This window comes from Mesoplodon mirus (assembly GCF_964341445.2).
Source record: "Mesoplodon mirus genome assembly, chromosome: 6".
In the NCBI taxonomy this organism is placed as follows: domain Eukaryota; kingdom Metazoa; phylum Chordata; class Mammalia; order Artiodactyla; family Ziphiidae; genus Mesoplodon; species Mesoplodon mirus.
The window spans coordinates 101,564,362-101,587,375 of record NC_138982.1 but is presented as its reverse complement, the minus strand read 5'-3'; the positions used below and the strand labels follow the sequence as shown (position 1 = coordinate 101,587,375).

Below are 23,014 nucleotides of genomic sequence, written 5' to 3'. Positions count from 1 at the left end.
AAATCCTGGAAAACCACTAAACCTTATAACATTTCTTTTTAGTCATAAGTGATTTTATAGAAATTGGATGTTTGTGTTGTTCGGGGATGTGAGGCCAGGTGTGTGATCAAGTTTAGGTAGCTGTCTCCCATTCATGGAGTTTGGTCCCAGTTACTTTCTTTTTAAACGATTTGTGACAGTCAGTCAAGGAGAAAGCTTGTGCTTTCCAGGGATTTCTGGGTACATTAGCTTGGTCAGTGGAAGGACCAGAAAGTCATCTGAATTCTTCATTACTGATATGGGGACTCTCATTATATGAGATCCAAAGACCTTAAATATGGTCAAGATAAAGCTGTTGTCCTTCTTTATTCCCTCCTTCTCCATCATAGTTAGCAATATAAATATTGTTTTGAAAGAAAAAAAAATCAGAATCTGATTTTTTTTTTTTTTTTTTTTTGTGGTACGCGGGAGCCTCTCACTGCCATGGCCTCTCCCGTTGCGGAGAACAGGCTCCAGACGCGCAGGCTCAGCGGCCATGGCTCACGGGCCCAGCCACTCCGCCACATGTGGGATCTTCCCGGACCAGGGCACGAACCTGTGTCCCCTGCATCGGCAGGTGGACTCTCAACCACTGCGCCACCAGGGAAGCCCTGATTTTTTTTTTTAAACTTTATATAGAAAGAAAAAAATCAGGATCACCTTGCTTCCTTTCCCTTTCTTCTTCCTTTGTGAATTTGGCTACTAAATCCTGCTCCCAGGTTTTATAACACCTCCTACCTATTCTGTTTCAGCCAGTCGTTAACCAGCTTGCTGGTTTACCACTGCATGGGCTCTGTAGCTTTCTCCCTCTTGCTCAGCTTTCACATGTCTTGAGTTGCCTTACTTCAAGATTTTTACTTCTAATTCTATAGGTGCAACCTTGCTCTTGAGTTGCTTCACAGGAAGTACGTATGTTACTTCTGAGATCTCAAACTTCAAAGTTGCTTTGGCTGCCAGCTCCTGTCATTCTCTCTCTTAATCCCTCATTGCTTCTGCACCCACCCTTGAGCTTCAGAGAACCTTCATATTCTCCCTGCTCTCTTCTCCTCTCTTGGTCTCTACTTGTTTGTCTACTTAGCCTGGAACCGATATGTAACACTTCAGCTATTAATCTCACTGAAAGAAACAGTCTTCAAACTTGACCCTCAGACTTTAATTTCCAATAGTCCTGCTTTCCACCTGCAAAGTTTTGCACCAGAGAGTTACATCTTTGTGGCTTCAGTGTCTGTGTGGTGGCAAATATAGTGGCTGGGTCTCCATGATTATTATCTTTTCTATCTATTCTTAGTATCTTGGTTTGAGTGCCCAGGATAATTTCAGTTTGGGATTTGGGCCCCCAAGTAAACAGGGCTCATGTTGTGAAACTGTTTCTCTTATGGTTTGAGACCTATAGGATTACTTATACATGGGCAGTTTTGTTAGCCCATGATAGAAGGGGCACCATGGCACTCTTACTGGGGTAGTGTAAGCATTTTGGACCATGTAACTGTATTTTTTTTTTTTTTTTTTTTTACTTTCTGGAAACTATTGGTAGGATTTCCTCAACCTCGCTACACAGACCCAGTTGTTCTGGGACCTGCTGCTGCCAGGCATCAAAAATACTTACATTTTGCAGATTATATTCCATTACTGGTTATGACCAGATATTGGGTATAATTCTCTGTGCTATACAGTAAATCCCTGTTGCTTCAATTAAAAAAAGAAAAGAGAAGAAAAAAGTACTTATTTTGATAATATCAATAGTCAGATGCATACCTAGGGGGAAAGAAAGGTTAGCAACAATATCTATGATCTTATTATTTTAAATAGTCTCATTTAAAGTTTTTTATTTAGCAATTAGTATAAAACACACATTTGCTTTCTTTGTAACGAATGGTTTTCTGAAACATAGCACTCCACTGTAATGTGACATTTCTTGCCATGCTTCCATCTTCTTAACCTGAATTTTATGATAATGCCTTCCATGATAAGGAAAAATGTGTACCATTTTTCCTCTCCAGTGTAAAATGTAACAGATTTATGTATAATGAATGTTTTTAGTGCATTTCTTTTTGTATTTGACCTTGAGATACCAAATCAAGATATTGAAGATTGTATTGTTATAAATTTAAGCTACAAAAAATTAATTACATTTTTCAAACAACTGGAGACTGTAGAAGCTTTATATTATCTTTGGACATAATTAGATTCTTAGTTCTTAAAATATCACTTATACGCTATACAAATTTTGCTGTTTTGATAACATTGGAATCTATTTCTCACATGTGCATCTACTGTTCCACTGAAATGTATATTTCTTCTATATTAATCAGTTTTTGTATCTAGCTGGCAAAATTCCAGATATGTAGTCCATATTCTATGTTTATTTCTCTGTAGGGAATGTAGATTCTTGTCTTGCAGCCTTAGACTCTTGCTGTGCTCATGTCTACTGTTATTTAAAAGAGAGGGAAGGCATGTCATAATGCCCTGCTCCCTTCTGCCTGTTTCAGAGGACTATTCATCCCTTCCTGCCTTCCAAGGCCAAACTCCCTAAATCCCCCTGCTAGTGGTACTGGTCTCTAATTTCCCACCTTCTTTTGGACTTCGCCTTGCACTGCATCCACCTCTCCATCTTCACTGGCTTCCTCTATTTCTCTCTAAATATATAAAATTTTAAAAAATATATTTTTTTCCTTTCATGGGTCTGGATTCCTTTCAGGCTATCATTTCATTTTACTTGCTACCTTTAACTCAAAGATTTCTTATGAAAGTTTGTCATAATCACTGTTTAATTCTTAATGCTTTCTGATCTGACTCCGGCCTCCCTCCTGGTTCCCTTAGACATGGGAAAACCAGTACTGTGCCTGCCATCCATTGTCATAGCTGTTAAATGAGTGAGAGTCATTCCATGAAACCCTGACCTCTTGCTAATCATCAGTGCCCTTTTCTTAGTTCTTACTGTATTTAACCAGTTGAGACACTTGATTTTCCAAGTCTTGTCTCCTTTCCAGAAAGTTTCTTTTTTATATTTGCACTTATGATATTGTACATTCTTTTTTTTAAAATGCTATGTTCCATGTGTTAAATACACTAGGTATGTACATTAGGTAAATATGAGACTTGTATAAGTGATATAATTGTCCTCTGTCATGCCTGCCTTGTTACTGTAATGTTTTACACATTCTTTTTTTTTTTTTAAGATGTTGGGGGTAGGAGTTTATTAATTTATTTATTTATTATTTTGGCTGTGTTGGGTCTTCGTTTCTGTGCGAGGGCTTTCTCTAGTTGCGGCAAGCGGGGGCCACTCTTCATCGCGGTGCGCGGGCCTCTCACTATCGCGGCCTCTCTTGTTGCGGAGCACGGGCTCCAGACGCGTAGGCTCGGTAGTTGTGACTCACGGGCCTAGTTGCTCCACGGCATGTGGGATCTTCCCGGACCAGGGCACGAACCCGTGTCCCCTGCATCGGCAGGCGGACTCTCAACCACTGCACCACCAGGGAAGCCCTGATATTATACATTCTTGTTTCAATTCCTGCCTCTGGCCATTCCCTTCTGTTTCCTTCACTGATTCTCTTTTGGCTAAATTACCTTCCATGTAGATGTTTCTCAAAGTCCTCAACCCTCCTCGACATCAGTCTTTCAAAGTAGTACCTTTCAATCTTATTACTTCATCTTTTGGCTCTCAGATTTCTACCCGACATCCCTCTTGAGCTCTAGAGTTGATTGTCAGAGTTCCAGACGTTTCTACATGGATGGCCTTTGATACTGCAAATTCAGTCTGCCCAAAAGTCTCAATATTTTCAGAGATGTTCTCTCTATATAAATTTTTTTGGGAGATAGAGGCGTTGGGAGGTAGGGAGGATCGTTTAACTGCTTGGGATGGAGGAAGAGCCCTGGGGGTCAAGTACTCCATTTGGAGATTTTCAACCAAACTCTGCTCTTAATCCCATGTCTCATATTGCCCTAAGTAGTACCTAGTATCTTCAAATCCTGAGCTTTTCCAGGTGGTCTGCTGACAATCTGTCTGTAGATTGTTTCCCCCTTAATGATCAAAGTTCCCTGTTGCAGACACTTGGGTGGAAGCTTCTTCTGGTCAATTACCATGCCTTCATCTGCTTTTGCCTTCTAAACTTTTTTTGAAACCTCTTATCTGCTAATATCTACTCTCTTCCTCTCCTTGTATTTATAACTTAAAAAAAAAACCCTTTACTGTCATTTTAGAGTGTTTTGTACAAGAGAAGAAATCAGTGTGTGTGGTTTATCTCCAGTGTTAATCAGAATTTTTATCTCTTTTTCTTTCTATAAATTTATCTATTCATTTATTTAATTTTGGCTGCATTGGGTCTTTGCTGCTGCACGCGAGCTTTCTCTAGCTGCTGAGAGCGGGGGCTGCTCTTTGTTGCAGTGCGCGGGCTTCTCATTGTGGTGGCTTCTCTTGTTGCAGAGCACAGGCTCTAGGCGCATGGGCTTCGGTAGTTGTGGCACACGGGCTTCAGTAGTTGTGGCTCGCAGGCTCAGCAGTTGTGGCGCATGGGCTCTAGAGCACAGGCTCAGTAGTTGTGGCGCATGGGCTTAGTTGCTCCACGGCATGTGGGATCTTCCCGGACCAGGGCTCGAAGCTGGGTCCCCTGCATTGGCAGGCGGATTCTTAACCACTGCACCACCAGGGAAGTCCAGAATATTTATCTCTTAATAGTTGAGGAAAGTGAATCTCAGAGACATTGTCACTTGACAAACTCATATTATTATTGAGAGGAGGCAGGAGAATTCAGATGCAGTTCTGTACCATAGTGCTTCCCATTTGTGAACTTAATTTGTAAGGTATACTTTATAAACTTAATTTACCAAAAAGAAACCCTATTAAAAATTTAAAAAGCTGTGGCAGTAAGTCTGTTTTTAGAATGAGTCATGAGCTAAATAAAATGAATTAAATCTGAACCATAGGTTATAGATTTTCCAAACCAGGCCTAAATAACTTGATGATTATTAGGCCTGTTCTCAGTAGCTTGGCATCTGCTTTATATAAAGTTTAACTCTTGCCCCATTTTAGAATTGTGGCTCATAACTGATCATACAACTTTGGTGAAGGTTGTCGTATCTTTTAAGAGATATCTGGTTGCTATATGCCTATGATGTTTCTAGAGACAACCGAGGAGTATCAATCTAGTGCCTATTACTGTTAGTTGTTAATAATTCATAACCCTTATTTTTAATATTATCATAAATAATTTACTAAAAACAACTATGCTTTTTTTTATTGTTGCCACTGTTCACCGATATGTAAAAATGGAAGAATTGTAGCTCAAGAGTATCTCACTGAATAAAAAGTCACAAATTGTTCTTTGTATCAATGCCTATATTGAGGGTAAGATGAATTAGTGAGATGAATATATTAAATTATGCATTTGTTTATATTTTGATTTGTGTAACTCTTCTTTCCTTATTGGTCTTTTTCAACTCTTTTTTTTGGCCAGAGGTGAAATGGTAGTCAAATTTAAATATATTAAATGTTTGCATGGTTAGGAGAAATTTAATTACTGAACTAATTTTTAAAAATAAATTATAGCCTTAATGCATGCTTGCTGTCCTTTTTTTCTCAGTGATACAGATAGCAATATGACATGAATTTAAAATCTAGATTTAGGGCTTCCCTGGTGGCGCAGTGGTTGAGAGTCTGCCACCGATGCAGGGGACACGGGTTCGTTCCCCGGTCAGGGAAGATCCCACATGCTGCGGAGCGGCTGGGCCCGTGAGCCATGGCCACTGAGCCTGAGCGTCCGGAGCCTGTGCTCTGCAACGGGAGAGGCCACAACAGTGAGAGGCCTGCGTACCACAAAAAAAAAAAAAAAAAAAAAAAAAAATCTAGATTTAAAAATTTTTCTTTTTCAAACTCGGGAACTCTCTTTTTAAAAATTTCAACTATAGTTGGACTTGGAACCCCCTATGTAAACAGATTCAGGCAACACTCCCCTGTTGATGATGGGAATGAGTAGCCTGGAGCCTCAGAGTCAGCCACCATTCCCTTCCTCTGCCAGCCATGGCACCTCCTTGGAACAGTTTTAAAATTACATGTGCAGTGACGGAAAGAACACAGTCTTTGGAATCAGACGTATCTGGGCTTAAATCCCAGGTCTCCACGTGGTAGCTTTCTAACCTTGGGAAATTTACTCAACCTCTCTGAACTTTGGTTTGCTGCTCTGTAGTGGGAGGTGTCAGTCCTTATTTTATAGAAGTGTTTTAGAATTAACCTGAGATAACATGTGCTGCACTGCACGATACCCAACACAATTTAGGTACTGAGGAAAAGAGCTGTCTTCTTGCCATATGCAGTCTGACAACAACTTAGAATCTAACTCTTTTGCTTAAGAATGGTGCTGACTTTTTCTGGGTGAATAGTATGGAAATCAGCTATTAGAAATATTGATTCTCTGTAACATTTGAAAAGGCATACATGAATGTATGTATGCACACTGAACTTTAGCTAGAACTCAAAAACTCTTACCCTTGATTGCTTCTATAAAGACTGGGTGCTGTCAAGGTGCCTGGAGATTGCACTGTATGTTACTGCACCATTCACATGACCAAAGGGGCTGCCAGGGCTTAAGCCTGTTGATATGGCTGGTGCTGCTCTGGGGCCTTGATATCTCAGAGTTCTTGGATGTTGAATGTATTGCATGGTATCTGGTTTGATTTGCGGCGGCTCCAACGTCTCATAGACCTGGAATAGTCCTACTTTTTGGTGTGGTGGCGTACCTTATGAAAATGGAAACTGGGGATGAAGGGTCATGTACATACTCTAGATTTTTTGTGAGTGAATTTGCCTCCACAGGTGCCAGATACTGATTTGAGAGCTCCAAAAGGCTCTCATAGATTTAAAAACATTTATTATTCTGGCCCAATGTTTTCGTTGGAGAAGTGTTTTAGACCATAACAAGAAGGAATGGCTTTTCCCCTATGTTATGTCATCTTGTTCTTTTCTCTTCTCACCTTACGCACCTGCCCTGGTTGATTTGAGTTTACCTACATCTTAGCCAATGACAAAAATCACATCTGTCCCTCCAGCCCAATGTGTTCTCCTGAGCTTCAGGGTGATGGAGCCAATTCTCTGATGGACCTTTCCTGTGAAGGTCACTGAGTATGAGATCTGACTTACTCAAAGTTGAATTCAGTGTATTTTATCCTAATTTCCTTCTGTTCCTGTATTCCCTGTCCTGCTGAAAGGCGCCACCAGTTACCCAATCTTGATATCAGGGAATGATTCTGCCAGGTAATGTGTTGTGGCCAGATACCTTAGGAGAAAACTAACTAGAATTGTCTAGTAAGCAGCTGGGTTTAGTTTATGAATGCCAGATTTTGGTAACTGTAAGTAATCTAGGTAATAGTCCTACTCATGATGAAAGCATAAAGTTGTTTGCCCTAACCTTGTGGTGACAAGGAAAAATAGGATGTTAGAGTTTATTGGAAGAACACACACACACACGCACGCACACACGCATGCATGCATATATGTAGGCAATTTCCATTCTGAAAAACTTTTGAGTTGTAGTAGGAATTTCCCAGGCAAAGAGGGCAAGGGATAAATGGTCTCAGCAGTGGTAATAGCTTTGTGCAAAGACACACCTGTAGTAAGAGAAAGAGGAAGCAAGAGGGGAGAGGGAAGAAAATAGGCTCCCATGATGCCTGAGGCCACATATGGTGACATGAGTCACTGTAAGCATTGCGAGTGACAAGAGATTGAATCAAAGAGGGACTCGATCCACCAAGACCTTAAGTGCCATGCTAGGGAGTTTGGATTTTATCCTGACAAGGGTGCACCGCCAATGGAGGCCTTTAAGGATGATTAGATTTGAAATCTAAAAGATTGCTGTAGCTTTTGTCTGGAGAGCATACTGGGGAACTTTAGGAATGGAAAGCAAGGAAACAAGTCATTCACTGCTGGCAGTATTCTAGGGGAGAGGTCATGGTGTCCTGATGTTTCATCTGACTTTTGAACAAGTGGGAATGTTACAGTTTGACAGAAAATGGAAGAATGGAGACGCAGCATGGTTCAGTTCAGTTTTGGGTGTATTGAGTTTGAGGTGCCAGTGAAGCATCCAGGTGGGTATGGATGTCGGGTTGATCATTGGATATACAGTCTGAGTTGAGAATACAAATCTGGCAATCATCTGATGAATCTGTGAGACATGAGACCTCATAAGAAAATCATGAAGGTAAAGTAGTGCCCCGGGCTGGAAGTTGCAGAAACTTGACATGTAGGGAATGGCTAGAAGGATGTGCACTTGAACGAGATGGAGAGAGCGTTAAGAGAGGAAGAAGGGAAACCTCAGGGTGATGTCATGGAAGCCAAGGAAGATTGGTTTTCAGGATCAGATTCAGTCTCACCTCCTGTAGACACATCATATGAGACCGGGACAGAAAGAATGTACATTGAATTAACAAGTAGGACAGTGTCTCTGAGAGATCGTGGTCAGAGCACAACTGGGGCAGAAGCCAAATTGCAGGGACTCAAGGAGTCACTGGGAGGAAAGGGAAAGAAGATGGTGAGGGTTGGTGACTCCTTTTAAGGCGGTTGGTAGTGAAGGCAGAGGAGAAGCCTGTCCCTGGACTTAGACTTTTGAATGGTGGACTCGCAGAAGGGGCGGACGAGGAAGTGGGCTTCCTTAGGAGACATCAAGCGTTATGAAGTGGTGCCCTGGTGGATCCTTAGAGGGAGGAGTCCTTCATCCCTTTATGGTGAGGGTGAGTGAAGGAAGTGGGACAGATGTGCTGTGAGGCAGGTAGAGGAGGGGTGGAGGCCGGACCGTAGGAGAGCATCTCCATGAAGTAGAAGGTAGGTGCTTCTGCTGGGCGCCGGATGGGATGGTGGAGGGGGTGTGGCAAAGGCTTGAAATAGCTGCTGTGGAAAATGGGGACGGTTGCAGACCGATTTCCAGCAGAGGCTGTAAATCGTGAATTATTGGCAGCCTACATCTGCATAGTTGTGCATATCCCTGTGGATTTTGAAAGCAAGATGCATTCACTTATGTGGAAAAGATAAAACTGGAATCTTTCCGGGTGGGGATGACCAGAGAACAAACAAAAGAGGGGTGTTAGCCATATTTGATGGCTGGATAGAAAAGATATGAAAATTTGTGGGAGCTGAAAGGGACAGGGTGAGAGAGGCCAGAAGCTGTGATGAGGCAGGAGGACTGGTGTGGTGGGTGCACCTGGGACAGCGGGTTAAGAGAGCTGGAAAGATGACAGGGTGTGAACACTTGGGAATGCCCGAGATTGAGATCCACAGGCTGGGTGATGATGGGTAGAGACAACGGTCAGGGGTTGCCAAACAGTGAGGTCCAGCGGAAGTGGAGGTCATCGGAGTTGAGGATGCCAACACAGATCAGGGTGTTGTAAGGATTATCCCTGCTGTGTACAGTGAAGGCAGAGCCTGAGCGGGGGGAGATGACCAAGCCAGGTGCTTGAGAGAGTAAAGGAAGGGCCATCTGGCTCTTCACTATTTCTCACTCAACAGACTCTTCGTTTGGCGACACTCTCTACCCCTTGGCCTTCTTGACCTTGTTCCCTGTGCCAGTCACCATGTTGCGACAGCACCGGCCACCTGTTAGAGGCTGATGAAGGAGGTGACAAACTAATGCCAATTAGACCTGAAAATAAGTTCTCACATCCCTAGAATGTAGGCTCTGTGAAAGCAGGGCTCTTGGTATATATTTTTTTCATTGTTGGATCAACGCACATAGAGTAGTATCTCGCTGTTCATCATTTATATAAGAATGAATACCTTAAAATTTGCACTGACCCCGACTGTTCCTTGGTACACCTGGTCTCAGCCTATTGCTGCATTCCCCCAAACGCTCTTCCAAGTCTTCTCTATTTTGGGAGCTCAGATCCCAGCTCCACCTCTGTGTCCCTTGGTCAGCTAAGCATCTCTCCTCTCACTTTACTGAGGTCAGAGCCACTTGTTGGACCTGGCTCATAGCCTTCTCCCCCTTACAAAATTGCTCAGGCTTTAGCCACTTCCTTATCACTGTAGCTGGAAGAGGAAGTGCCCCTACTCCGCTCCAAGGCTTGTGCTTCCCCTTTATTAGAAGTATTAGAGACTGTACTGGTCTCTTCATCTCATCACCTTCTGCTTTTCTTTCTCAAATCCGTCATCCTTCTGTTGTACAGCAGTTACTCCCTTCCCACCAGGTGTAGAGCTGAGCCACAAAACCGGAACAAAAAGTCATTTCTTCTGTCTTGGACCTTAAACTGTCACCTTTTTACCTTTTCTCTAGTTAAAAAAAAAAGTCTCTCAAAAAGTGTTGCCTTCTGTTGAATTATTTACCGAGTGTTCCTATTTCTTTGCTCTGTGTTCACTGTTTAACACCTTGCGTTTGGGGCTGTACTCACAAATTCCTGAGCTGTTATGACTATTTCTCTTGCATTCCTAGGGCTTTTCTATGGTCTTCATTTATAAGTCCATCAAGTATTTAAGCACTCCTTATTGTCAGGCACATTTCAAGGTGCTAGAGATAACAGCAATGAATAAAACAGACAAAAAACCCTGCACTTGTGGCTTTAATTACTTTCTAGAGGTAGAAACATATTAAATAATACGTGTGTGTGAGAGATGTGTGTATTTGATACTAGCAAGTACAAAGGAGAAAAATAAGGCAGAGAAGGGATACAGGCCGTTGCAGAGTGGAGGAGTTTACTATTTTAGATAGAGTGACTGGGGAAACTTCAAATGGAGATGACAGTTAATAAAGGTTTGAAGGTGGTGAGCGGGTGTGAGTCATATAGCTCTGTGGGGGAAGAACATTCTAGGCAGAGAGAAGAGTGAATGCACAATTCCCGAGGGATGAGTGGGCCTCATGTTTTTGAAGAACAGTGAGGAAGACAGTCCTCATCTTTCTGACCTTACAGTGGCGTTTGGCATTTGCTCCCATTTGCTTTTGGAAATATCCTTCGTCGTTTGCCTTTGGAGACCAGCATTCTGGTGGGATGGCTGTCCCGGTTTTGGCCTTCCCCATCTCTTTCACTGATTTTTTTCCTGCTTTGTGCCTGCCTTTTAATCTTTTTTCCCCAAGGCTGTTTTGTTGGTCCCCCTTTCCCCTGAACACACTGTGTATCGCCAAATTGTGTTCTTAACTGTGCTCTGACTGCTTCACCAGGGGACCACACATTCTACACGTTTGACATCTAGTTTGTTGCCTCACCTCCCCCAAACCCCACAAAGGCTCTAATCTCACCTTTCCTTCTATTTCCCATATCCATTTTTGTCTTAACTACTTAGATAGTTTCCCAATTTAGAAAACTTAATCATCTGTGACTTTGTTATCTCTCACCCTCCACTAATTGGTCATCTTATCGACTTCATTCTCTATCCTCTGGGCCCCGGTCTTCTTCACCAACGGCCCTGCCGTAATAAACGTACTTCACACTTTTGTGTTCTCGACCCAGGCGCTACCTTATGTCTTGAATGCTCTTCTCGCCCTTCAGGAGCAAGCTCAAACATCACCTCCTCTGTGTAGTGGATTCTCCCCATCCCCAGCCAAATTAATTTTGTCTTCCATTGTGTACATATCTCTCCCATGCCCCACACAGTGATATAATGATGAGTATCTTGCTAGACTGTAAGTTCCTTGAAGCCACAGCTGAGTCTTATTAATCATTGTACTTAATGCTTTCCTGTGTTTCCCTGTATTGGGCACATAGCAAAGAGAATAGATAGATAGACGTATGAATTTGGACCTAAGGACACTGTGTTACAACATATTGAGTATGAAGGGAAAAAAATTAAATTCCCAAGATACATATGCCTTCATTTTATTTATTTATATATATATATATATATATATATATATATATATATATATCCTTTTTACCTTACCAAGATATATATAGCCTTTATATGTTATATTCGGGATACCAACGTCTTTGAGGGCAACTGGAATCGATGTTTTGTTAATGTTTGCTTGAATCCTGAGTGCTTTCATTCTAGTACTCGTTGGAGCAGTGGTAAACAGTCCTATTGGCAGGTGACATTGGCCCTAGCTTGTGGCAGGCTGAACTTCATTGTTGTCTAGGCTGAGGGCAAAGAGCAGCTATTTTATATCAAATTTTAAGAGGTAGTTATATAAATACTGGGTTTGTTGTGTTAACTTTGAATAGCAGTGCTCTTTCGTGCTAACTTTTGTCTCTAAATTTAAATAGTTTTTTGGTGGTGTTGTTGAAGGTATTTTAATTACTGATACAAATTTCTCACAAGATTAGTAGGCAAAAATTAAGCAACTAAGACATTAAAATGCTCTGAAGTACATTTAAGATACAGGGATTCTGGAATAGCAAAGAAGTGATAATTGAGGGGAAGGAGAAACAAGTGATTTTTAAAAATTTTATATATATCACTCTAAAAACGTTAAATGGGAAGGCTTTTACTAGTTTAGCATAATGTATTTTCATTGTTGAGACGGCAGTCCATTATATTTTTTTTAACTTTTTTTCTTTTTCTTTTTCTTTTTTTTTTTTGCGGTACGCGGGCCTCTCATTTCCGGGGCCCCTCCCGTCGCGGAGCACAGGCTCCGGACGCGCAGGCCCAGCGGCCACGGCTCACAGGCCCAGCCGCTCCGCGGCACGCGGGATCCCCGCGGACCGGGGCACGAACCCACACCCCCTGCATCGGCAGGCGGACTCCCAACCACTGTGCCACCAGGGAAGCCCAGCAGTCCATTATATTTTGAAAGGAATTGTCAAGTAAAAATAATTGAGACAGAGAAAGAAATAGTATTTTTGACAAATTATTTGTCTTGAGATTTTATGGATGTCAAAAAATGTAATTTCCATGTTCTCTAAGTTTTCCTTTTTTAAAAACCATTGTCCCAATTTTATAGAACTCCTTTGTGAATCTCTAAAGCATTTTAGGAATATTTGTGTTATTTTAGTGAGTAGCCTGTAGTTCACGTTCCTCGGGTAGCCTCCCAGGATGAGTGATCATACTTGTTGCAGAAAACAAATCACTGTTCTCTTCGTGTTGCAGTCTTAGTTCAGTTTGAAGCAGGAAGAAGTATTGTGGGTGGCCATTACAACAAATTAAATGGAGTAGTTAAAGGCAAAAAATATGTCTTTCATACACATGATCACTTTCAAAATGTCAACTAGCATATTTTCTACTGCTGTACCGAGAGGCTATCTATGCTGTCAACGTGAGGAGAGGGCGCAGTTAATTTATAGGGCAGACCCCATAAAGAGCAGGAGGCTGGGTGGATGAAGTGGAGGCACGTGGGATTGAGTTGCCGTTGAAACCAGTAAAAGGTGAGACTTTGAGTGACTCTGGAAGGCTGGTGCTACTCTAAATGTAGAGACTCACAAGTTATATTAAGGACGTAACACCCAGAAAAATGCTATGCTGTGTGTTTACTCAAAAATATCCCTGACTTCTAAGGTGGGAACAAACAAAAAATATTGCTCGCTTGAAATTAATTTCCTGGGCTAATGGGTTCTAAACATTTTCTCAACCATCCATATGCTAAATATTATTAGTGGTTAGTGGAACACTCCTTTAAACTGTTTTGAATTCGGATTAAAACAGGGAAGGGAGGTGAACAAATGACATTATACTTAGGATGTTCTTGAAGATCAGCTTCTTACAAAACTTCCTGTGAACCTACAGTGGCCTAAGGTGCTCTCACCTCGGTGTCCTGATATTTTTCTGACTCACACTTGAGCTTTCCTTTTGTAAGGACTAGTGAGTGTGACATCTGACAGATACTATCAGACCACATTCCTTTTACAAGTAGGTGAGTGAGCATGTGGGGAAGGCAGGCTGAGCCGGCCCCTTGGCCCGAAGCTAAGGCAGCTTTAGGGAGGAGTGTGCCCTGAATGCCAGCACACGCTCTGATGGAGCAGCTCGGTTTCCTCACACAGAGTATGCATGAATGGGAGCTTGCTTCACTAGTAGGTTAATTATGAGCAGGTAAGATGCACCCCTGAAAGCGTTTAACGTCTGCAGGAATTCCTGGTGCTGCCCACCGTTTGCATTAATGCACGTATCAGGGCTTTGTGTTTTACCTTGAAGAGTTTGTAGCGGGCTTTTCCTCTAAATGGATACACCATGTTGCTGTCTTTCCTCATCTTCCTGAGGAACAGTTTTCCACCATGTGGCAGCTTCAGAGGTTAACACAGTGCTGAAGTGATGAAGTATATTTAGGTGTTGTCTGATATACCAAGTGTGTGAAAATCCTGTCCATTAGCTCTGTAATAATAAAGGCTAAATTTAAACACCTCTGAGGTCTGCCGTGATCTGTCCTTTTACTTATCTCTCCATACTTACTTTTTGCTCTTCTCATTTTACACTCTTACCTCCAGTCCTTTTAAACTCCTTAGAAGCTGACACCTCTCTGGATGCAGAGAGACGGGGAGAAGCAGGGAGCGGAGAACAGAGCGTGAGGGAGATGCACAAGCATCACATAGGCACTTTTTGGGTCTCCTTCAGAGGGCACTTCCTTTAGGAAGCATCGCCTGAGTTACCACCTCTGCTCTCTCCACAACCAAATCTGGACTGGTTACTCCTGGGTCCCCATGTGGGCTGTACCTCCCCCTTTGTGACATTTACTATCTAGCTTTGTTAAAGTTGCGCTGACGGTGCCCTTCAGTAGCTTGTAAACTACTAGGGAACAGAAGCCATCTGTCTTATTCACAGATGTATCCCTGGCGTCTGGCACAGAGTGTGTCATGTAAATAGGTTATCAGTTAGCCTATGTCATTTTTTAAATGATGGTGCTTAATATTCTCTATTTCGTTTTCAAAGATTCCCCAAAGTGAGGACAAAAGGAGCCATGCTGAGAAGCTAATCACTCTTCCAACACAGGAAGATTCCAGAAAGCCAAATGACCTTTCCGGTTCCACTTCAGATGCCAAAATGGGAGAAAGCGATAAACAGCCGAAAGAAAGCTTTTTTCAGTTTCTTGGTAACTTATTCAATATCTCAGGAAAATCATCTCTTGGTGAAGCCAAGCAGTCTTCTTTCAAAGATGAACATGACAAAACTGAGAAAGACTTACGACATCCCAGTGACCATCCTGATGAAGGGGTCCAAAGGGAGAGGGCTGTTGTCAGTGGCTCCCTGGGAACCCTGGCACTTCCAGCAGAAGCACAAGAATCCAACTCAGCTGAACTCTCAGATGCCTTTTCTTTGGATACAACACAAGACAGTGAACAGGAAACCAGTGATTTGCTAAGAAAGTAAGTTCAAAATCTACTTATCTAAAAAAACTGAGCTTTTGGACCCAGCTTTTGAGCCTTAGTTCTACTACTGTTAATTAAGGGAATTAGAAAAAGTATTCTGTAATGTCCTTGCTACTAGGTGAAAAATTATATGATTCTGTGTACCATACACATATCTAGGGCCCTTTGAGCTATTTTAGGGGGTGGTACTAATACCTTTTAGGTGCTAACTTTGTCATAGTAAATGACTTATTTCTGATTTAAGACTTCCTTAAATGGGAGTGTTTTCTGTTGTCTGAATTCTTCTGTAGTAGGACAGGCAATGTGTTCAGTATCTGCATTTTGGGAACAAAAATAATCCTACGGTTTGTGTTCACGTTCCATCAATATCTTTTCTTTGTGGAATCCAATTAAAGGGGTTAAGAAAAGAAATTAAATTGACTTTATTCATGAAATTAGCCTTTTGAACCTTTCCCACAGCTCCAAGAAACAAATCTTGAACAAATTTACGGAGCACTTCACCACCCTTTTTTCTTTCTTTGATTTACAAATGGGCACTAACTTGTTTTTCTTTTACTCAAATGAGCTAGAAGGAACATTTTCTATCCAGAAAATGTTTATAACAATGTTGAGTCCATTAGACATTTTGTGTAACATAAAAATATTCATTCGTAACTGATAAGGATCTGTTTTATTTTATTTTTAAAAATTTATTTATTAAGTTATTTATTTTTGGCTGTGTTGGATATTCGTTGCTGTGTGGGCTTTCTCTAGTTGTGGCGCGCAGGGGCTACTCTTATGTTGCAGTGCTCAGGCTCTAGGCACGTGGGCTTCAGTAGTTGTGGCACAGGGCTCAGTAATTGTGGCACACGGGCTTAGTTTCTCCACGGCCTGTGGGATCTTCCTGGACCAGGGCTCGAACCCGTGTCCCCTGCATTGGCAGGCGGATTCTTAACCACTGTGCCACCAGGAAAGTCCATGGATCTGTTTTACTGATTTTAATTTAAACTCTACTTGAGAATTATTTTTGTTCCTTGAAGAGTTCATTAATACTATAGTCAGATATAGATGACAACTTAGAACTATGTGATTCTTCATAGTTTCAAAGAGTCCTCATGTGTGTGATTTCAGTGAATTCCTCATAGTAAGCTTTTGAAGTAGGGGTAGGCACAGACCCATCTTACAGTTGTGAGAACTGAGACCCCAGATGGATTTGGGTTTGCCCATCAAGAGTGATGAGGTGGGGCTTGCCCTACCAGTTGTTAAAATGTACTGATAAAGCTACATAAATTGAAATGATGTCATACTGGTGTAATATTTGCTAGACATTTATATGGAACAGAATAGACAGTCTAGAAATAGACCCTCGTATATTTTGTGATTTGAGCCCTTGAATGTGATGGCATTATGTATTCTTGTAAAAAGGAAGACTTGGGGAAATGGGATAATAATTTGGAGAAAAAAATAAAAGCTAGATACTCATTTCATTTTTACATTAAAATTAAAGTGGAATAAAAATGTTTAAGAAACATACAAAGCAGCTAAATGTGAATTATTCTGGTGAGAAACAATTTTCTAAGCATGATAACAATGGAAAGTATCAGGAAAGAAAAGATCAGTAGATAGGATTGCTTCCAGTTTTCCAACTCTCTATGATAAAAACTGTGAACAATGATACATTAAATTGGCAAATCAGAAAATTATATACAAAATTTGTATGTAATTAGTATATACAATTATATGCAAATATAATCATATATAAATATACAAATCAAAATTTAGACAAGTTATTACCTATAATTTGAAGTGTTAGAAAAATATCCTTATCAAAAAGCATTGTAAGTGATTTCACCTTCACTTAATTAAAAATAGTAAACAGCTTTGTAATTGTTTTCATGTACCGTTGAGTATGCAGGTTTCATTTTTAATACCCATAAAGCCTTTAAGTAAACCTGTTGTGCTAACACTTTTTAGATTGCTTTCCATACATTAACTCATGCTTCTCGTGTAATTTATGTAGGAAGCTACTTCATTGTTGGGTTGAAATTCTTTAAAAAGTTCTATAATTCTTACATTTTCAGCAAATTCATACCCATCATGAGAAACTCTTCTGTCAAAACTTTATTGTGATTTTTAAATAAATGTCTGGTTTTTCAGCTTTTCTTTACATAAAATAGTTAAAAGCCTTCCCTATTGTGAGAGAAGATATTCTTTTTAAAAAATTATTTTTATTTTTATTTTATTATTTTGTTTTGGCTGCATTGGGTCTTTGTTGCTGTGTGCGGGCTTTCTCTAGTTGCGGCGAGCGGGGGCTACTCTTCGTTGCGGTGCACAGGCTTCTCATTGCGGTGGCTTCTCCTGTTGCGGAGCATGGGCTCTAGGTGTGTGGGCTCAGTAGTTGTAGCATGTGGACTGTAGAGCACAAGCTCAGTAGTTGTGGCACACGGGCTTAGTTGCTCCGCGGTATATGGGATCTTCCCAGACCAGGGCTCGAACCCATGTTCCCTGCATTGGCAGGCGGATTCTTAACCACTGCACCACCAGGGAAGTCCCAGAGAGAAGATATTCTTTTTTTTTAAAATAAATTTATTTATTTATTTGTTTTTATTTTGACTGTGTTGGGTCTTCATTGCTGTGCATGGACTTTCTCTAGTTGCAGCGAGTGGGGGCTTTTCATTGCGGTGGCTTCTTTTGTTGCAGAGCACGGGCTCTAAGCACGCGGGCTTCAGTAGTTGTGGCTTACGGGCTCTAGAGTGCAGGCTCAGTGGTTGCGGTGCACAGGCTTAGTTGCTCCGTGGCATGTGGGATCCTCCTGGACCAGGGATCAAACCCATGTCCCCTGCATTGGCAGGCGGATTCCTAACCAGTGTGCCACCAAGGAAGCCTGAAGATATTCTTCACTATGTAATTTGAAAGGAAATAAATCTTAACGCTAAAAAAGTAGCTTAATCATACTTACTAAAAGTGAAGTAGATATACTGAATACTTTTGCTCTAACACTATTATTTTCAGGCTGCCTTTATAGAATTTTCTTTGAAGAATGACACATGTCTTGGTTGACCTTTGTAGTATCAGATGTATTAAGTTTATCCAGGATAGAGTACAGCCATATGTAGTACTTGGAGGCTTAATAAACTTTCACATGATAGGTAGTTATGTTTGGGCTGAAATGCATAAAAACCTTTCCAGATTTTCAATATGTATGTCTATTCCCTTAAATATTTGAAATTTCTAGATATTTTACTTTTTTCCTAGTGTTGTTTGGATCACATACCTCTACTTATATTGGATAAGCTACAGATCCCATGCACAATTACATAATACATGAAATTAATATGTTCTTTATTCAGTTTGTGAAAATAAACCTTTCTAAGTTTCCATCTTTAGTTTATTTGTAAAGTTATGTATTTTTGACATTTCCATTTTCTTTCTATTTTCTGTATTAGGGAAAATCTTAATTAAAGGACAGTTTTATGTTCTTAATACTATTCAATTATGAAGACTCAGCTACAACCTGTGAAAGAATGTTGTAGAAAATAGACTATCTTGGCATGACTAATCCTTTACAAAGTGTGAGTGTAGCTCATCAGTACCTGAAAGGACTAATTATAATACATGAAGCTAAGCTTGAAACTTTGATGTTCAGTGCATTAAACATGATAATATAGTTGTTTAGTATAAAGGGTACATATTTTAGTCACAAGCATATAACATTTCCACCTAGGGTGCTGAGGGAGATTATTTCATTAGAAATTTATACTGGTTCATATAAATCAGTTTAATCATTCTAGTTGACCTTAACCAGAAAGCTCCCAAGATGGGAATGGAAAACAATTATCTGCCTCCCCCTCCCCCAAAAAGGACTCCAAAACTACCAAAAGGCATTCTTACAGTGAACTGAAATTTTTTCTGGAGTGGATTTTTCTCTGTGCTTTACTTTAATAGAAGTTCTTTTAGAGCAAAAGTCACATTATTGGATTGATGTAGAATAAAACGCCTTGACATCTCGTTAGGATGGAGTTGGTAGTAAGAGAACCTGAGTTTACTATACTTGAAGAATAAACTTCTGATCCTTATCTCTCGAGTCTTATTTCTTTGGACATCATGTACATTTTGGTGATCTTTTTTTTTTTTTTTTTTTTTTTTTTTTGAGGTATGCATACACTTTATTTAAAAAAAGTCATTGGCACAGAAAATTAAAGAGAAATGGGGACCAAAAGTAGCACAAAAGATTATCATATGAAAAAAGCAGTGCTATAAAATAACTTTCTCAAAATTGTACTTAACTTTAGCTTCAAATAACCATAAAATCTAGTCGGAGTTACTTCAATTATCTTTAATATTTCTCATAAAGTACTGTTATTTATAGAAGAATATTATTCATTATTCTTTATAGATGAATAAGAATGGTATGGAAGTATATAAATACTGAATTATCTTCCGTGACTGATGGTGAAATTTATCAGTGGAATCCTCAGGAACATTTACCAATCAACTTCTTTTTCACTCAGAGAATAGGCTCTGTCTTTTAGAAAATGAATCACAGAAGACTTTCACATACAGGCTTCCTAACACATTAATAAACATAATTTGAAATGGTTATAAGTAGATTAAGCCATTGACAAAAATGACATGAACGTGCCATTGATTAAGGATAAACAGAAGATAAGAGATACAACTTTATATTTACAATTAAAATTTTTATGTTATTGTCTGTCATGCCATTTCTATCAAAAGTGGCTGGCAGTTATACCAGAGAGAGAAAATGAATTTTATGTCTGAAAGACTGCTTATTAAGATTTTTTTTTTCTAAATTTTATTTTATTTAATTTTTTTGCTTTATAACAAATTTAATCAGTTATACATATACATATGTTTCCATATCCCCTCCCTTTTGCGTCTCCCTCCCACCCTCCCTATCCCACCCCTCCAGGCGGTCACAAAGTACCGAGCTGATCTCCCTGTGCTATACGGCTGCTTCCCACTAGCTATCTACCTCACGTTTGGTAGTGTATATATGTCCATGCCGCTCTTTCACTTTGTCACAGCTTACCCTTCCCCCTCCCCATATCCTCAAGTCCATTCTCTAGTAGGTCTGTGTCTTTATTCCTGTCTTACCCCTATGTTCTTCATGACATTTTTTTTTTCTTAAATTCCATATATATGTGTTAGCATACAGTATTTGTCTTTCTCTTTCTGACTTACTTCACTCTGTATGACAGACTCTAGGTCCATCCACCTCATTACAAATAGCTCAATTTCATTTCTTTTTATGGCTGAGTAATATTCCATTGTATATATGTGCCACATCTTCTTTATCCATTCATCCGATGATGGACACTTAGGTTGTTTCCATCTCCGGGCTATTGTAAATAGGGCTGCTATGAACATTTTGGTACATGTCTCTTTTTGAATTATGGTTTTCTCAGGGTATATGCCCAGTAGTGGGATTGCTGGGTCATATGGTAGTTCTATTTGTAGTTTTTTAAGGAACCTCCATACCGTTCTCCATAGCGGCTGTACCAATTCACATTCCCACCAGCAGTGCAAGAGTGTTCCCTTTTTTCCACACCCTCTCCAGCATTTATTGTTTCTAGATTTTTTGATGATGGCCATTCTGACTGGTGTGAGATGATATCTCATTGTAGTTTTGATTTGCATTTCTCTAATGAGTAAAGATGTTGAGCATCCTTTCATGTGTTTGTTGGCAGTCTGTATATCTTCTGTGGAGAAATGTCTATTTAGGTCTTCTGCCCATTTTTGGATTGGGTTGTTTGTTTTTTTGTTATTGAGCTGCATGAGCTGCTTATAAATTTTGGAGATTAATCCTTTGTCAGTTGCTTCATTTGCAAATATTTTCTCCCATTCTGAGGGTTGTCTTTTGGTCTTGTTTATGGTTTCCTTTGCTGTGCAAAAGCTTTTAAGTTTCATTAGGTCCCATGTGTTTATTTTTGTCTTTATTTCCATTTCTCTAGGAGGTGGGTCAAAAAGGATCTTGCTGTGATTTATGTCATAGAGTGTTCTGCCTATGTTTTCCTCTAAGAGTTTGATAGTGTCTGGCCTTACATTTAGGTCTTTAATCCATTTTGAGCTTATTTTTGTGTATGGTGTTAGGGAATGATCTAATCTCATACTTTTACATGTCCCTGTCCAGTTTTCCCAGCACCACTTATTGAAGAGACTGTCCTTTCTCCACTGTACATTCCTGCCTCCTTTATCAAAGATAAGGTGACCATATGTCCGTGGGTTTAACTCTGGGCTTTCTATCCTGTTCCATTGATCTATCTTTCTGTTTTTGTGCCAGTACCATACTGTCTTGATTACTGTAGCTTTGTAGTATAGTCTGAAGTCAGGGAGCCTGATTCCTCCAGCTCCATTTTTCGTTCTCAAGATTGTTTTGGCTATTCGGGGTCTTTTGTGTTTCCATACAAATTGTGAAATTTTTTGTTCTAGTTCTGTGAAAAATGCCAGTGGTAGTTTGATAGGGATTGCATTGAATCTGTAGATTGCTTTGGGTAGTAGAGTCATTTTCACAATGTTGATTCTTCCAATCCAAGAACATGGTACATCTCTCCATCTATTTGTATCATCTTTAATTTCTTTCATCAGTGTCTTATAATTTTCTGCATACAGGTCTTTTGTCTCCTTAGGTAGGTTTATTCCTAGATATTTTATTCTTTTTGTTGCAATGGTAAATGGGAGTGTTTCCTTGATTTCACTTTCAGATTTTTCATCATCAGTATATAGGAATGCCAGAGATTTCTGTGCATTAATTTTGTATCCTGCAACTTTACCAAAGTCATTGATTAACTCTAGTAGTTTTCTGGTAGCATCTTTAGGATTCTCTATGTATAGTATCATGTCATCTGCAAACAGTGACAGCTTTACTTCTTCTTTTCCAATTTGGATTCCTTTTATTTCCTTTTCTTCTCTGATTGCTGTGGCTAAAACTTCCAAAACTAGGTTGAATAAGAGTGGTGAGAGTGGGCAACCTTGTCTTGTTCCTGATCTTAGTGGAAATGGTTTCAGTTTTTCACCATTGAGGACGATGCTGGCTGTGGGTTTGTCATATATGGCCTTTATTATGTTGAGGAAAGTTCCCTCTATGCCTACTTTCTGCAGGGTTTTTATCATAAATGGGTGTTGAATTTTGTCGAAAGCTTTCTCTGCATCTATTGAGATGATCATATGGTTTTTCTCCTTCAGTTTGTTAATATGGTGTATCACGTTGATTGATTTGCGTATATTGAAGAATCCTTGCATTCCTGGAATAAACCCCACTTGATCATGGTGTATGATCCTTTTAATGTGCTGTTGGATTCTGTTTGCTAGTATTTTGTTGAGGATTTTTGCATCTATGTTCATCAGTGATATTGGCCTGTAGTTTTCTTTCTTTGTGACATCCTTGCCTGGTTTTGGTATCAAGGTGATGGTGGCCTCGTAGAATGAGTTTGGGAGTGTTCCTCCCTCTGCTATATTTTGGAAGAGTTTCAGAAGGATAGGTGTTAGCTCTTCTCTAAATGATTGATAGAATTCGCCTGTGAAGCCATCTGGTCCTGGGCTTTTGTTTGTTGGAAGATTTTTTATCACAGTTTCAATTTCAGTGCTTGTGATTGGTCTGTTCATATTTTCTATTTCTTCCTGATTCAGTCTTGGCAGGTTGTGCATTTCTAAGAATTTGTCCATTTCTTCCAGGTTGTCCATTTTATTGGCATAGAGTTGCTTATAGTAATCTCTCATGATCTTTTGTATTTCTGTAGTGTCAGTTGTTACTTCTCCTTTTTCATTTCTAATTCTATTGATTTGAGTCTTC

The 23,014-nt window shown here is 40.0% G+C and overlaps 1 protein-coding gene across 2 annotated transcripts in view; it reads left to right on the top strand.

Annotated features, from left to right (window-relative positions):
- Positions 1-23,014, top strand: part of CRYBG3 (crystallin beta-gamma domain containing 3) — a 120,921-nt gene that overhangs the window by 17,118 nt on the left and 80,789 nt on the right. For both annotated transcript variants that reach the window (XM_082625910.1, XM_082625911.1), the window contains exon 3: positions 14,786-15,219. In XM_082625910.1, the coding sequence (XP_082482036.1) occupies positions 14,786-15,219 (434 nt within the window). The remainder of the gene's footprint in view (positions 1-14,785; positions 15,220-23,014) is intronic.